Source organism: Grammomys surdaster, unplaced genomic scaffold (genome assembly GCF_004785775.1).
Source record: "Grammomys surdaster isolate TR1022 unplaced genomic scaffold, NIH_TR_1.0 125985, whole genome shotgun sequence".
Classification (NCBI taxonomy): Eukaryota; Metazoa; Chordata; class Mammalia; order Rodentia; family Muridae; genus Grammomys; species Grammomys surdaster.
Window position 1 is genome coordinate 4,226,745 of NW_021620801.1, and position 18,189 is coordinate 4,244,933.

General features: G+C 35.9%; 1 protein-coding gene across 1 annotated transcript in view; it reads left to right on the forward strand.

Moving 5' to 3' along the window:
- The window catches only part of Rb1 (RB transcriptional corepressor 1), a 136,368-nt gene that overhangs the window by 38,161 nt on the left and 80,018 nt on the right, over positions 1-18,189 (forward strand). Inside the window, exons 5-10 of the mRNA XM_028754220.1 lie at positions 1,287-1,325; positions 2,569-2,636; positions 8,087-8,197; positions 11,558-11,700; positions 13,349-13,426; positions 17,756-17,865. Coding sequence (XP_028610053.1) covers positions 1,287-1,325; positions 2,569-2,636; positions 8,087-8,197; positions 11,558-11,700; positions 13,349-13,426; positions 17,756-17,865 — 549 coding nt within the window. The remainder of the gene's footprint in view (positions 1-1,286; positions 1,326-2,568; positions 2,637-8,086; positions 8,198-11,557; positions 11,701-13,348; positions 13,427-17,755; positions 17,866-18,189) is intronic.

Genomic DNA, 18,189 nt, shown 5'->3' on the forward strand with positions numbered 1-18,189 from the left:
GGGGTGGGGCTGGGTTGGAGGTATGGGATGTGGGATAGTTGAAGGATGGGGGGGGGCAATAAAATCTAGAGTGTAAATAAATAAATAAATAAATAACTAGAGTTAACTGTTAGTACCCTGCTATTATCCATGAGCTCTGAGTTTGATCAAGAGATCCTGCCCTCAAAGAATAAGATGAAAAAAGAACAATTGAAGAAGATTCCTGACATCAACCTGAGGCCACCTCCACATACATGTGCACATGTGCACCAGTGCAAGCATGTATACACCACAACATGTACACATGAAAAATGCACTTCTGGTTGGGATGCTCTAGTGCAGAGCATTGCATTTAAGTAGAAATGATGTAGTACACCATGTGTCTTAATTAGGTTAGAAGGGTAACTGTAGTACTGGTGATTTTGACTAAAAAAAAAGAGAAGAAATGCTAAATAAGGATTAGAAATAGAAATGTATCAAGAAAAATGAGTGTGCATGTGACTTGCATGTGCACACCAAAACAGTGGCCGGATGTGCTTTGAACTGCTGATGTCTGGAAGGTAGGATGGGAGTCTGAGCAGTGGTGAGCTAGGGCTGTGCCCTGCAAACAGTGGAAAGTTTGCTGGATGCTTTTACACTGGGGAATGACATAGTCTGATTTGGCCTTACAAGGCTGCCCTGCACTTTGTAAAAGGAACTTCAGATTTTTTTTTTTGACTAATCTTATGGAATAATTTGGCTTTAACATTGGTGGCTTTGGATCAAACCAAGGTTTCCTTTTCCCATTTTACTCGTACAGTTTTCTGGAGTATGAAGATTGCAGTGCCAAAGCTTGTTTATTATAGGGTAGACTATAGAGATATATATGACTTACTAGTTAGATAGTCATTAGTTACCCAGTCATTGGTTTTGATTTAAAGGTGAGTGACAGGAGCTGGTTCTTTTGTAATTAGAACACGGTGACGTGAAATGTCACTTTGTAGTAAGCAGATATACTTTAACTTTGTTTTAGAAAGCTAATGATTGGGGCTGGAGAGATGGCTCAGCGGTTAAGAGCACTGACTGCTCTTCCAGAGGTCCTGAGTTCAAATCCCAGCAACCACATGGTGGCTCACAACCATCCGTAATGAGATTGGATGCCCTCTTCTGGTGTGTCCGAAGACAGCGACAGTGTACTCATAAATAAAATAAATAAATAAATCTTTAAAAAAAAAAAAAAAAAAAAGAAAGCTAATGATTCATGCTGCAGTAGTATTTAAAAAGTTTTTTTAAGCTGTTATTTTACTGAAATTATTTTTTCCTTTTAGGACATGTGATCTTATATATTTGACACAACCCAGCAGTGTGTAAGTAGCATGTTATTTTTCACTAAAATTTGTTTTTCTGGACTAATCTCAAACATATTGTTTACTTTGGTGATAAAAACATACTACTTTATAAGTTAAGGTGGTAAAATTCTATTTGGATTATTTATCTTCAAAAAATGTGTGCCTTATATGGCAAAGGAGAACCAATTAGCTGGAATTCATTGATCTCTGTCACTTTTCTGAGGAAAATGCAGTTCATTCATTAAGTTTTTACTGATGATCTAGCACAGGGATTTTATCAACAAGGCTATGCATACTTTTATATAAGAACAAATAGGGGGTTGGAGAGAGGACTGGACCCAGGCTTGATTTCCAACACCCCACATGACGGTATTTCCAGTTCTGTGAGGTGGACCTCTTCTGGCCCCTATAGGAACCAGGCACACAAATAGTGCACAAACGCACATATAGGCAAAATATTCATAATCATAAAAAAATCTCATTTACAAATCCTAAATTATCTTGAAAATTTGTGCTGCAGCCTGGAACAGTATGTCAGTGATCTTCTCTGTAAATAGCTCAAGAAGTCCTGGAGATTTTCTGCTTTAATGCACTGGCATTGAAATGACTGATAGAAATGCAAATTGTGCATATATTAATTGATATAAATCTGTCAATTCTAATGGATGATCATGCTATGGAAAAATTATCCAGGCAAAGTGTTAAAGTTGACAAAATCTGAGCCACCTAATCTTTTTTTGTTTACATTGTCCATTTTAATTAGAAAAACAGAGCAAAAGGACAAGTGAATCGTAGGCAGAGTCATAGTGACCTGTCCCCTTCACCCAGCTGATACCCTGTTCTGTAAGATATCTGTACTCCCCCTGAACACCTACGCTCTGGTGTCATCCCCTTCCCCACATCCTGCCTTTTTGTGTTTATAACCCCTGTATGAATAAGTAAAAATTACGATTTGATTTAAAAAATAATTAATTAATAAAAAAGGAAGAACAGTGCAAACATGTATAAAGGTAATTAGAAACAAATTAGTGTACCTTGGGCTTTATATAGTTTTAGATTAGAATAAATATTTTGGTAGGCACATCAAAGAGCTGGATTAATTGAGTTTAGGTGCTAATTGTGCATTTAAAGAGGGTTTCATTCCATTATGTATTTATTAACTCAAGTCTGTAATTAAAAACAAGACAAACTACCCAGAAGTAAAGCTGGAAAACTTTGTCAGTGTCTAATTTTTTTTTATTGCTTTATGTTTGTTGACCAGGTTATCTACTGAAATAAATTCTATGTTGGTGCTAAAAATTTCTTGGATCACTTTTTTACTAGCTAAAGGTAAATGAATATGTTATTGCATGCTGATGTGTCAAGTATAGTGATTAAATTGTTTATTTGGAATAGTACAAAATTTATTCAATTAATAAATCCTTCTACTATAGTCTCTGCGTGGCTTATTCACTGTAAAGCGTTTTATAGTTATGGTAATAGGGCATCATTAGAAATGCTTCATTACTTCCTTTCCTCCTGCTTTCTTTCTCATCCACCCTTTCTCTTCCATTTTCCTTACATTCTCCCTTTTTTTTTTTTTTAAGCAGTGCTGGGGATAAAAGTCAGGGCCTAGTGAATTTTACATTTTAAAAATTTATTTAAGTTTACAAAAGTAAAGTAATAAATGGAAATAATACTTTTTTGGCCACTTTACATAATGTTTCTTAAAATATTTCTAAAATAGAATCTTTTTTTTAAAGACTTTGTATTTTGATAATGCTAATACAATGAAAAAGAAAAAGTATAGTAGTTAAATGCTAGTACCTATTCCAGATTCGGGTGAATTCTTATGTTTTTCTTCTTCTGGCTTGGAGAAAGTAGAAATTGATGGGAGACAAGTAAAATGAAAATAAACCATGATGAGTAGTCAGTAAACACGAGATGCTAGTGTATGTGCTGATGGAGAACAACCCGGATCCCATCAGAGTCCCATTAGAGACGACTGGCCAGGCCTCGTCCTCTTAGCAGCTGACAGCAGCTGAGATTGGCTACAGACGAGGAAGAGAACATTCTGCAACACTGTACACCAATCTACTTTGAAAAACAATGACAATAATCACTCTTGGGACATCATCGTCCCTCTCTCCCCACTCCCTGACTTTTACATTCTATTGTCTTCATTTTGTAGGACTGTAACATTTATTCATCTGTAATTATAGTTACTACATGCCTTTAGTCTCAGGTCTGTATGTAAGTGCATTCTGTGCCCATCATAACTACTTTATTATAGCTTCTCTGATCCTGAGGCTTTGATTTCTTAGCTAGCTGGATTGTGTTATAAAGGATTTAACATTGTCTTAAACACTTTTACCTGCTGAGTCATCTCTCCAACTTGTGGGATTTTAAAAACTAGGCCTTTTCATGACATATTCCCTATGCTTGCCATGTTAATAGCAAATGTCCACAGTATTTATACCTGAAAACTTGACTGTGTCCTATTCTTGAGTCATTTTGTCCTGTAAGAAAATATGGACCCAGCCTAGCTGTAGACTAGAGCTCTCTGGACCTTAGTAGCTAGTGCCTCTGCAGCCTACATTGGGCATAGGTAACTAACTGTATCCTCTTCTACTTGGTACCCTCCCAGCCAGCCCATCTCAGGCTGTCACTGAGAGGGCCTGCCTACCCTGCAGGCTGGAATAGCCTGGGTTTGCTCCCCTTAGTCATCCCCATCTGTCGGGTTTGCCTAGCCCCTTAACACAACCTGTCTTACTGATGCTGACCTGTTACTGATGCTGACCTGAACACATCCCCAGCTTTAAGTCAGCTGGAGGTGGTGTGCGAGCATCCTCTCTCTTGCACTCCATACTGTACTTCCTTTCTCCTCAAGCAGAGTATTTTTCTAACGCCTGGACTGCGCTGGCCAGTCATTTCTAAAGCAGTTTTGGTACTTGCTCCTGGCCTGTGTGTATGCTCATGTGACTGGAAACTGCTGGGCCATGACTAAAGCCAGTCAGAGGTGTATGTACACATACATGTGTGTGTGTGGCAATGAGGATGGACTTCCCTGTAGATGCCACCTTCGACTTTTCTGTCTTTTTAAAAAAAAAAACTAATTGCTTTAATAATAAAAGTACTGATTTTTTAATATTGAAAATAAAAGCATTTACTATTAAAAAAAAAATAAAAAGAAAATATCTTGTAGTATTGACATGGGGACCCCAGTGGAGAAGTAGTTAGGGCAAAAACTGAAGGAGCTGACAGGGTTTGCAACCCCATAGCAATACCAACCAACCAGACACCCCAGAGCTCCCAAGGACTAAACCACCAACCAAAGAGTACACATGGGGGTTGGAGGGACCCATGGCTCCAGCTGCATATGTAGCAGAGGACTGCCTTATCAGGCATCACTGGAGGGGAACCCTATGGTCCTGTGGAGGCTTGATTCCTCGCTGTAGGTGAATGCTAGGGCAGTGAGGTGAGAGTGGGTTGGTTGGTGGGAGAGCACCCTCATACAGGCAGGGGAGAGGGGGAAGGGATAGGGAGTTTGTGGAGGGGAAACTGGGAAAGGGGCTAACATTTGAAATGCAAGTAAATAAAATAACCAACAAAACTAATTAATTTTAAAAAATAAAATATAGTATTGAATGTTACTTTTGAGAAATCTGAGGCTAACTTAAGTTCCTCCTGTTATTTAGTTGCTGAATACTCGATGAGTTCTTTTTTCAACTTGAGATTTAAGTCTGGAGAGATGGCATGGTAGATAAAGCCATCTTTAGTTGGCTAGTTACAGTAGCTAAAATTAAAACTTGCACCAGAGCCCTGCTTCCAATCCACATGGCAGCTCACAGTCTGTATAACTCCAGTCCAGGGCATCTGTTACCCTCCTCTGGCCTTCATGGGCAGAAAAACATGCAACAGGCAAATGCTCATATGCAGAAAATAAAAGTAAATGAACACTAAATAAGAGGTTTAATATCTTTACTAGGATATCTATTGATTTGTATCATACTGCATTCATTTGTCTTGGAACACTTTAAACAAACAAACTAGGCACTCTGTTTTCTATTTCTGAGACATCTTAACAATGTTGTATTATTTTATTCAGTATGTTTTCTTTGAGCATTGTATCTGTTTTTTGTTGTTGTTGTTTGGGTTTTTTTTTTGTTTTGGTTTGTTTGTTTGGTTGGTTGGTTTGGTTTGGTTTGGTTATTCAAGACAGGCTGTCCTAAAGCTCACTCTGTAGATCAGGCTGGCCTCAAACTCAGAAATCCACCTGTCTCTGCCTCCTAAGTGCTGGGATTAAAGGCATGCACCACCACTGCCCCGCATATCATGTTGTTTTGTTTTTATTTTTCTCTCATTTCAATTATTTTAAATCATTTTTGCAATGCTGGGAATTGAACTCAAGACTTCATGAATGCGAAGCAAATATTCTGCCACTGAGCTGCATCCCCAAGTTTGTATTGCATATAGGTTCTTGTCTTTTGTGTGTTTTGAGCTAAACTAGTTCTGTTACCCTAGTTCTTTCTTAGTTCATCTGACACCTTGTTTTTATATAAATTGAGATCAGTGAGCTCCTTTGTTTGTTTGTTTCAAAGCAATTTCTTGGCATGTAGCCCAGGCTACCTTTGAGCTAATGATCTTCCTGTCTGACATCCCAGGCATGGGAGTTTACTATAATGCAGGAACGCTGGGTTTGTTTGTCTGTTTGTTTGTTTATAAGGTTTTTCTTTCTATTAGGTTCTCTAATTTTTCTCCTCCTTTTGTGATTTTACTTTTTATTTTGAGTGTGCTTGTCTCCTTTATTTTACTGGTTTTCTCTGAGGTAGTTTGAGAGACCCTCTCTTCATTCATTTTGCACTTAGCATGTATTTAGATTGTATTCCCCCATAGAATTACTGTGTGCTGTAAACAGGTATTATACTACCTTACAGAAGTTACAGCAAGACTAGAGAATTCCTTGGGTGTGCTATGAGCCTTTGCAGTTCTGAGTCTTCGTAGGATACATTTTATACTTTCCTCTTTTCCCAGTCAGCATAGTATACTGGGATCTCTGGAGCCAGCACAGTTTACTTCCCTTTTACCTTCTGTAGTAATGACTTCTCCCTTCAAGTCAGATGATGGAACTGATGAGCATTCTGCTACAGTGTTGCAGATTTTACCACCTCTGCTGGCACCTGGCTGATGTGTATTTCCTTTCACAATATTGATTATGAGGGGAGAAGCTGTTTCACCTGGCTTTGCTCTTCTTACTTGGATATGCCTAACAGCAATCTTCATGCCTGTTTCACTAGCATGTTCTTCACTAGCATTAGCTTTTAGTTAACATATAAACCAATGAGTTTATAGTGACATTTTCATACCATTCATTTTTGCTTCGCTGCCTACACTTTTGTGATATTTCTTTACTGAACTCATTGCAAACATTCTCTTGTACCTTACCATATGGATTTAAAACATCTACCTGATGCAGAGTTATTTCTTTTCTCACATATTTGGGAGTTTCAATATTCATTGTCATTAATACTAGCTTAGCAGATACCCAGAAGAAAGTGAATCAAATCAAACTTTTCCTTTATTTTAAAATTTATTTATTTTTATCTTCTATGTATATGAATGTTTTGCTTACATACATACACACACACACACACACACACACACACACACACGTTTGCCTGGTATCTATGACCCTGGGTGCTGGGAGCCTAACCTGGATTGGCTGCAAGAACAGCAAGTGCTATTAACCGTGAGTGATCGCTTTGACCCCTACACTTCTCTTAAAAAAAAAAAAATAGGGCCATAAGAAAATATGCACTTATATTTTATCATAATTTACATCTGTATATAGGTACCTATTATGCATTTATTTTTACAAGGCTTGTAGTTGTATATTTATATATAGCATAAACTGTTAGGATATTCTGAGTTGTTTCTTGATGGTTTTGGCTAGTGTAATATTTTATAGGATGTTAAACTGAGCATATGAGATATTTTATAAGTATTTTGAATAAAAGATTAGAATGCATTGTGCTTCAGCATGGTTTCTGGAAAATATGAGTTCTGCAAGTCACACCAAAATAAAGTAAATTTTTAAAAAAAATCAGATTATTTTAATAAGACTTAATTATTGGGGGCTGGAGAAATGGCTCAGCAGTTAAGAGGATTGACTTCTCTTCCAGAGGTCCTGAGTTCAATTCCCAGCAACTCCATGGTGGCTCACAACCATCTGTTAATGGGATACAACGCCCAATTCTGGTGTGTCTGAAAAGAGCAATAGTGTACTCGAATACATAAAATCAATAGATAAATCATTAAAAAAAGAATTATTATAATCCTTAATCTTAAAATTCAGAGAGTAGATTAACACTACATAATTTTGTAACTTCATTTATGTTTTAAATCTCAGCCTTATTTTATTTTTTGTAAAAAAAAAAGTCTATCATGTCTGTAGTGATTAGCAAATGAATGAGCATATGAATATATTACTACCTACATTTTTATCTAATTTAAAGGTACTAGTCTTTAACTTTTCTTTAAAATGGGAATCTTGAGGCCAGTGAGATGGCTTTTCATGTAAAGGCACTTGCCATCAACCTGGCAACCTGAGTTTGTCACTGGACCCACGTAGTAAAAGAAGAGTACCAGCTCCTGTAGGTTGTCCTCTGATTGCCACATGTGCATTGTGGTACATGCACACATACATACATGTGCTCATATATGCATGCACACACAGGTAGCTAAATAAATAATAGGTAAATACAATTAAAAATTTAAATATGCATCTTTTTCATTTTTAGGAGAAGTATTACAGATGGAAGATGATCTGGTAATCTCATTCCAGTTAATGTTGTGTGTAGTTGACTATTTTATTAAGTTCTCCCCTCCTGCACTACTCAGAGAACCATACAGTAAGTATTGGGAACAATGCTGTGCTCCTCTCCTTTCTCTTCAGTAGTTATGTACTGTCTGTCTGTAGGCCTGGTGTGGTCCTGAAACTGAAAGGATGATGACACATTAATCAGGTGTGGACTCTGCCTTTGTTCTCAGCTCTGCTTTACTGTGACAATATCTGACGAGATGAACTTACTGAGAGAAAAGCTTAATTTAGCTCACAGTTTGGAAGGTTCTAGTGCAGTCAGTTGGCCCCTTTGTTTTGAGCCTGTGGTAAAGGAGTAGAAGCACACAGTGGAGTAAAGTTGTTCACCTTCTACTAGAGAAGGAAAAGCTTGAAAGTGAAAGAGAGTTAGGAAAAGGACTGTGCCCCATTTTCCTTCAAGGGATGCACTCCTAGTGATCCTCTAGCTGGTTAGACTCTGGTGAGAGCTGCAGACCAACACTTTAACACATGGGCCTGCACATGTCCAGATACAAACTATAGCAACCTTCAAGTAGTGTAACTTATAGAAAAAAAGATAAAATGTTGAACAAATAATTAAGAATAAGTAGTGGGTGGTCTGGATTAATCAAAACAAAGCAAATTATTCTGGAAGATCTAGTGATATGGGAGTTTTTACAGAGCTAGTGAGATGTACAAACCTAACAGCTCGAGTCTGATCTCCAGAATTGATGGTAGAAGGAGAAAAGTGACTTCCAAATGTTGTTCTTTGACCTCCACAGGTATACCTTGATACCCCCACATGTTCATGTGCACACACACGCACGCACACACACACACACACACTGTCATCATGATAATGTAATAATATTAATAAATTAAACAAGGCTAGAAAGATAGCTTAGTGGTTAAGAGTGCATACCGCTCTTATAAAGGATCTGAGTTCATTTCCCAGCACCCATGGCTCACAACCTCCTGTAACTTCATCTCCCAGGAAGATCTAATGCCCTCTTCTGGACTCCTTGGGCACTGTCCTCACTTAAATACACCCCTCACACACTCATAAAAATAAAATAAAATTTAAAAATAAAAATAAATTGTAGCAGTGGAAAGCCAGTCAATAGCATATAAAAGAAACAATATTTGAAATAAGCTTGAAGAGTAGGTAAGATTGGGGAAAGGTTTCTCTTGAAGGAGTGGAGGGAGGGGATTTGTAGTAAAGTAGAGAAAAAGACAAGACAGATGTAATCCATACCTCTTAGAAAAGGGGGGCCAATTCTATAATAGTATTGGATATTGTATGTTGTATGCCTGACTTTCTTTATGTGGACAGTAATCGATACTGTTTCAGTGGGTGCTGACAAGGATGGGAAATAGTTGAACTAAAAGTAACTGTTGCTAGTATAGTTAGATAACATTAAGCAAAGATAAGTGTAAATAAGTGTGTTTCTTAGACTAGAAATGTTTCTTTTGGTCACCTCAAGAATAGAACCTTGAATCACGTAGCTGAGGACAAGCTGATTCTCGGCTGCTGGAGTGATAAAAGTGCTAATAGGAGTACTAAACTAGACAACGGATCAGTACACCAAGTCTAACCGTGCTGTTGAAGAAGCGGAATGGTGAAGCCTGATTCATCTCTGGACAGTGACTTCCTGGGAAAACATAATCTGGAACATTTTGAGAATGTATTAAACATATTTTGGTTCTAGGATATACAGCCTTCCTGTTTCTCTGTCTCTTACAGTCTTCTAGCCCCTCTTCTGCAACGGCTCTTGAGCCTTAAGGACTAGAGAGTTTTGTGGGTGTGTCCATTGGGACTGGACTTCACAGCCCTGCATTTTTGATTAGTTGTGATTTTCTGTAATGGACTCCATCTGTGACAAAGAGAAATTTCCTTGATAGGGAGTGAAGACTACTTATCTGTGGTATAAGGACAAATGTTTATGGATTGTTATTAGGGATTATACTGGTCTAAAAAAGTGGGGTTGTAGGTTCTCCTCCAAGGTCTGTAACATCACTAGCCCTTAGATAGTTGGCTAGGTTTCAAGTACCAGGCATGGTTTCCTTATTGTTGAGTGAGTCTTAAGTCCAATTAGAGAGCTGGGTTATAATGGTGGGTATGTTTTAGCTTTTGAGTATTCTCCACACTGATTTCTAGAGTGGCTAGACTATATTTAATTACCATGTAATCTCTTTATAGCCGAGTCTACTCAAAATAATACAGATTATTTAAGAAAATCACAGTTTATCATATTATTATGTTTATCTTTTATTTATTTTTATAAATATCACACTTTAGAATTTTATTTTTATTGATATTATTTGTGTGTGAGGGGGTACATGTAGAGTGGCTGGATGCAAGTAGAGCTCAGAGGACAACTTTTTAAAGTCAGTTCTCTGTTTTATGATTGTGTGGGTCACAAATATGTACTGGTGTTTTGCCAGCATGTATGCGTGCCTGATGCCTGTAGAGGCCAGAAGATGGCATCCTATCCCCTGGAACTGAACAGACAATTATGGATTCTGAGAATTGATCCTGGGTACTCTGACAGAGCAGCCAGTATTCCTAACCACCGAGCCATTTCTCCAGCCTCCTACACAAGTGGGAGAATTATGTGTGTGCCTGTGTGTGAAAATTAAAGGACAGATTCCAGGAGTCAGTTCTTTCCTCCATTGAATGGGTTACAGGGATTGAGCTAGGTTGTCAACCTGGATAACAAGTGTCTTTGCCACAGAGCAATTTCAGCAGCCTAGGAAATATTTTTGATAATATATACTGAGTAAAATACACTTAAAAGTAACTTATAAATAAATTTTGTCAGACTTTCTCTGGGTTTATGGGATATGGCTTTTGGGAATGAGATTTAGAGTAAAAGAAAAATGAGTTACAAAAACTTGTAGCAGCGTATATGTCACAACAGACATTCAAGAACTCTGTGCCTCAGTGATAGAGCATTTGTGTAGCATGCATAAAGACCCTGGATTTGATTGCCAGCACTACAAAACAAAGGGTGTCTCAATAGGCATTAATTGATAAGTTAAAATTGTTATCATATAGTAAACCGTAATAAACAGAATAGAATTCTACAGGATTATTTCTGGCATCTTAATTATAATTATAGTGTGTCATTATTTTATAATTTATTTAATTTTAGTTATTTTGGAAATAGGGCTTCATGTGACCTAGCCTGGCTTTGGCATCACTGTGTAGACAATGGTAGTATCGAACTTTGATTCTTTCTCCACCTCCCAAATGCTGGGATTACAGGTATATACCAGCATTGCTGGAATATGTGGTGCTGGGAATTGAACCCAGGGTTTCATGCTTTTCTAGGCAAATATTCTATCAGCTCAGTTACATCCACAGCCCAATTTCATTAATGTTCAATATGGAGTACACAATTGTTTTTAATCTAATTTACCATTTTCACAGAAACAGCTGTAATCCCCATTAATGGTTCACCTCGAACACCCAGAAGAGGTCAGAACAGGAGTGCTCGGATAGCAAAACAACTAGAAAATGATACAAGAATTATCGAAGTTCTCTGTAAAGAACACGAGTGTAATATAGATGAGGTAATTTCTCTTACATGTTATTTAAAACAGCTGAAGTAGATATATATGCACGGTCTGTCTGACAATATATCCTTTTTGTTGTCAGCATACTTTTTGTTAAAGTAGGACCATTTCTATTTTTTAGGAACAAAAGTCTTGGAAAAAATTAATTTCGTACTTTCTTACGTTGCTTTTAAAGAGAATAGCTCCCTTCTGGACTCACTGAATGTATATCATGAAGATGATAGTTTTCAAATGCATTATTCTTCTATTCCATTGAATTTACTAATATCCTTAGTGTTTTCAAACACCCTGCCAAGAAACCTTAGTGTTTTATTTCCATGAAACTAAACTAAAGCAATCTAACATTAGTATTTTATGACTCTTTTTGAATACTGTATCAGATGTTAATAATTATTGAGGAGAACTTAAGAGCATAGAGTAATTATTTTCTTCAAGAATCTAGGATTTGGAATTGAAAGGATTTTTACAAATAACGTACCCCACTTCCTTATAGTAATGAGTAAACATGTTTCCAGAGACTGGTTGCTCATCACTCACTGAACCTTTGATAGAGTTTAGGACATGTCATTCAGGCTCTCTGTTCATTCTATACATTCTTTCTCTCACAGTTTATTTATTGAAATTTTGTCTATGATTCACCGTCAGATGTGTGAAGTGTTACATCTTTGGAATTCTGACAACTTTGGGGAAGGAATAAGGATCTGTTTCCAAAATCTGATTAAAGAAGTATTAGAATCATTACCAAGCTGTCTATGCTTTACCAATGTGGTTCTTACTAAATTTATGAATATCTATATCTATATGGATATATTAAATTTAGATATAAACCTAGATGTTCACTTTTCATCTTTCTAGGATAACAAGTTACCCATGCAAAGCTGACAAATGTCGTAGAAGTAGTTCTGTCTCAATTCTGTTGTTTAATCATAAGAGGACAAATAGTAGTAAATACATTTTCTATTTCCCTGGATTTTTTGTAATTACTTAAAGTTACTTCTATTCTGTGTATTAGAATAAATCCATTTTTCATCTTAAGTAATTTATTCTTAGAATTTAGAATCTTTACATACTTATATTCAAGTATAGTTAATAAAAACTAATATTTTAATTGCCACTTGATAGCATTTATGGATATATAACTAGTGGCTAATTTTAATAATTGAATAACTACTAAATATCTTAGGTAAGTATGAACAAATTAGAAACAAAAATAGTAAGTGTTTCCTAGACTTAATTCCTGTGTTAATTCCTATTTGTTAGAAAAAAGAAGTTTGGAAAAGAAAGTTAGGTTACGAAAAAGAATTGGTTAAAAATTCTATAGCACATTGCACTTGTAGAGCAGCCAGTACTCTAAATATGTTTTATAAGTGGCATTTTAAAATGTGATTTCAATGGTTCCTCATGCCATTAATCCCATTTCATTAACAGTTTTCCATTTAAACTCTGTTATGAAATCATTATTAAAAAGTAAATAATCAAATCAGTTATAAATTAATATCATTAGTTTAAATGTAATGTAAGTGGCAGTTAACACTGTTGGTGTGAATAGTTACTGGGACTAGATTTTATTTTGTTTTAAATTGTAATATGTCATCATATAACTGGATAATTTTAGATTTATATATTCAAATGTTGTATTTTTCAGGTGAAAAATGTTTATTTCAAAAATTTTATCCCTTTTATAAATTCACTTGGAATTGTATCATCTAATGGACTTCCAGAGGTAATTTGAAAGAAATTTCAATTAAAACTAGAATTGTTTGAGACTTTGAGGGGCGGGATAATTGTTTACATTTTTAAAAATCAATTTACTTTATGTCAGTTGTTTATTTCTCAAAGAAAACTAAGCTGAGTAGAATTGTAAAGATAACTTTTCTGTGGTAACAAAAGTTTTAAAAGATATACATTCAAATGTATATGTTAACATAATTTATCAGAAGGCATAGAATTAGAAAGCTGGACACCTGATTCTTTTATCCAGATTGGTAATTTAATTTAGGAGTTTACTTAATGTTTGCTATATGTTCAGTATGTGCAAGTGTTGTGGTAGATCACGTGGTACAGAGATGAGTTCTCATTCACTGTCATTAAAAGTGCTAGTGGGAGGGAGTGGGGAGGGTGGATGGGAGATGGGGGTATGGTGAAGGGGTAGCTGGGAAGCTGGATATCATGAGATGGGGGGTTGGTGGAGGAGTAGCCAGGAAGTGGGATATCATTTGAGGTGTAAACGAATGGATTAATTAAAAAAAAAATGCTAGTGGGAGAGGGAAATATTTAAATTGAAGGCTAGCCTATGTGCTCTCGAGCCCTCCTTCTCCCCCTCCCCGACAAAACAAAGCCTCAGTGAAATGAGTTTATTCTTTGAAAAGATAAGCAAGATTGATAAACCTTGAGCCAAATGGACCAGAAGAAAGACCCAACTTAATAAAATCAGGTGTTGAAAAGGAAACAAACACCAATGAAAATCAGGATCATTAGAGCACCTTTGAAAACCAATATTCATGTAAAATGGAAAATCTAGAAAAAATAATGAATAAATTTCAGGATATATGTGGCTTATAAAATTAAAGTATGAGTATATAATCAGATCTGTTATGATGATATTAAGGTAATGAGTCTCTCCACTAGAAAAACTCAGGTCCAGGTGGATTCACTGCTGACTTCACCAAAACTCCTCACACTATGCCATGACCCAGGAAAGGAAGGAATGCTACAAGATACCAAAACAAAATGACAATACATAGCTTCTTCACAGGTGATCCTGGGGAAACTACATGTAGACGAAGGAAATTAGATCCTAGTTCTCCTTCCATGAAGGTCAAATAACTGTATGAAAGTTCTTAATGTATAAACAGAAACTGACGCTTCTACAGAAAACATAGGTAGAATACTTTAAGGTGGATACATAATTTTCTGGGAAAAATGAAAGATTACAATTGCTCACAATTGAATCAAATTAAAGGGCTCTGCATGAAACTATTGAATGAAATTGAATGAAGAAACAGCCTATGGAATGATAGGAACTCTTTGGAAGCTATCAATCTTTGTATATCTAATAAATTTATCATATGTATTATATATATATTTCTAATGGGAATGTGATTAGTCTTGATGGAATCAATAATGAAGTTCTGAAAAAAATTAAAAATGGGACTACTAAATGGCACACCTGTATCATTTCTGGGTGTATGTTCCAAAGACTTTATGATAGCAAGCCATAAGATCCTTGTATAGCCATGCTTAGTGCTGCTCTAGCTATAATAGCTAATTTATAGAATCAGTCTAGATGTCTGTCAGGTATATGGATAAAGAAAATATGATATGTATACACAGTGGAGTTTTTTAAGCCTTTGGAGAATGAAGGCATTTATACTGCTTATGGGAAAATGTGTATACCTTGAGATCATAATATTAAGTAAAATAATATAAACTCAGAAATGTGCAGATTATAGCATATTAGTGATTAATTCTGAGTTACCAATAATACATCAATATCACATTAAAGAAAGAAAAGTACTTCTTGGAGTTGTTTAGCCAAGAAGGAGTCCAGATTTGAAGTCTTTACTTCACACTCACTGTGTCCTCTATACTTTGTTGTGTGCCTTTAATCTGTGCCTGCCTAAAGGCTATCCTTGTATGTGTTTGTCTGTTTCCATGTCTGTGATTGCGTATGTCTGTTGTTTGAGCTGTGTGTGTTTGTATGAGAGTGGTATTTTTCCCCAACAAAGAGCTTTACTCTGTTTATTGAATAGCATAGAACACATCACATGGGGGAAGAATGGAATACTTAAAAGAAATCTTTAGAAGTTTAACATGGATTAAGTCACTGGCTCCAACTGATTGTATCCAGCCCAGATAATAAAGACCAATTCTTTTTTTTTTTAATCAACCAGTATCCATAAAGGGTTGCTTTGAAATTTTGTTACAGATTTTAGGAAGTTTTTTTCAGCTTCTGAATTTGTAGCTTTCAGTAAATGAAACACATGCATTATCTAGGTCAGAGGCATGGAATTGCATGTAACTTAAAATTGCAGCTATGCATTGGCTTAGGTTGTAAAAATTGATTAGGTGGGAAATTCAAGGCAGGTAAGGTTGGTTATTGGTTATATTGTTGTCTTAAAGGTAAGTTAAGCAAACAGTTTGAGTACACAGTATCTTAGCTGTCTTAATTTGTAAGTGACCTCAAGGCATATTATTAACTTTGGCTGTGAGGTACAGCAAAAGTTCCAGTCTCTTAGAATATAGCAGATAGTTTCAGAATATTGCATCACCACACAGAATGACAAATACCTTATGTTTGCTTTACTCTGTGGATTCTAGATTTTACATAGATACATAAAACCATGAATTTCAATATGACAGGAAAGCAGCAGAAGACTTGGGCAGGGAAGAGTATGGGAAGATTTGTATGGTTAAAGTACAAAATGAACTTGAAATAAATAATGAAATCTATGACTATATACAATGAATGATAATACACCAAACAAAACAAACAAAAATCCCAGAGATCAATAAAAGTCTACAAGAGTCTGATGGAAGTATGTATGGGTTCTTGTATCTTGAGGAAGGCTGTCCCATCCAAACTGAGGCAGGTGAATTTCTTGGAACAATATTCTGAGGTGAGGTGATTTCTGAGCTGAGTATGCTTATGGAAGATGGCTTTCTGAGTGACTGAACTTTGTAGCTTCAAAGGCTCAATGGTATGTTGTAGTAGAATCTCTTCAAGTAAACTGCAAATTTTCTTATAAGATTGATATACAGGGCAGAAGAGTGGTCTTCTATGGACCTGTGGAAGCAAGAAGGGACCTGGTCTTTCTGTCTTTTGTTTGTTTTTGTTTCTTTGAGATAGGGTTTCTCTATGTAGCCGTGGCTCACTCTATAGACCAGGCTGGCTGTGAATCAAGAGATGTGCCCTCTACTGCCTCCCAAGTGCTAGGATTAGACATGAGCCGCCACCACTTGTCTGGGACCTGGACCTTTTAGTAGTCTTATTCCTACCTTAGTCATTAGAAGCCTGCTGTTTTCAACTCTAAAGAGTGTCCTAAATAAAGGGTTAGTTTCAATGGTTACCTTAAGAGAAGTTTCATATTTTCAGTATTGCACATACAATTGCCAATCAGATTGTGCTTCTCTAAAGTAAGGCAGGAGTGGTGACTAATCTTAGCCATGGATTAGTAACCATTCTGCCCAGTATACTTATGTAGGGAAACATACAATTTGCATTCTTCTACCTTTTTTTTATATAATGCAGTTTTTGTTACCTCAAGATTAAGCATTAAGTTTGAAAGCCACAGAAAGGGCTAGGGAGTGTGGTTCAGTGGTAGAGTACCTGTCTAAGCATGTCAAATATCCTGGCTTCTATCCCCAGAACTGGAACACCACCACCGCCAACAAACCAAACTAGGCAGAAAACACTTGAGGGTTCAAGTAGTAGTGGAATGTGTGTTTAATATGTGCAAGATTCTTGGTTTATCCCTAACACTAGACAGAAGTGGGAGTGGGGGGAATCACAGCGAATCATGGTTATAGTGAGAGCCCTTAGTGATTTGTTAATTTTTTTAAAAACACTGATATGACCACAAGTGAAAAGTTCTACTTAGAACACAAAAGTATTTTTAAAAGGTTTTCTAAAATTACCTTCATACTCTGCTTACAATATGTATTTATGACATAAATCAATTTTGTACTTAGATGTTGTCCTTCAGATACCTCATTTTTATATGCCAGTATTACAAAATTTTTAAAAATCTAAAATATTAAATGATTTTGATTCTAAACATATTGGGTAGGAAATGACTTTTTTTGTGTTCAGCACTGTTTAGTGGCATTGATGACCCTCATCTAGCTAAAATTCTAATAAGTGAAATATATATGTAAAATAGTAAAAAAGAATAAAGTTTATGTGTAATATTCTGTAGTTCACTTCTAGAACAGTCTTACTTTGGATCTGGATTCAGTGTGTTTTAAAATTAAGTGTACATAGTATAAAAGTTCTTTAATGAAATCTGCTTGTGTATTCTAAAAGAATAACTGCCAGTTTCTTTCTTTTGAGGTTGAAAGTCTTTCTAAACGCTACGAAGAAGTTTATCTTAAAAACAAAGACTTAGATGCAAGACTATTTTTGGATCATGATAAAACACTTCAGACTGATCCTATAGACAGGTATTGCAATGATATAACTTTTATATATTGGCATGCTTTTTATTAGGATTAATAATTATTCAGATATGTTACATAGATTTTCATTAACTTAGAGATCTTCTAACATCTTTTGTAGCAGATTATTCTCAAATGTCTTTTTCTAGTGCAAAGGTAGTTCTTTAAACATACAATTAATAACAGATAGAGATTTAGTGTAAAATATTTCTTACGACAGTTTTCTGATTTTGTGTTTGTTTGTTTGGTCAGCTAGATAGGTTTTAAATGTGTACCAAAAGAAAATGGTTGAACTAATTAGTTTACTCAAGAGCTTTCTTTTTCATCCTA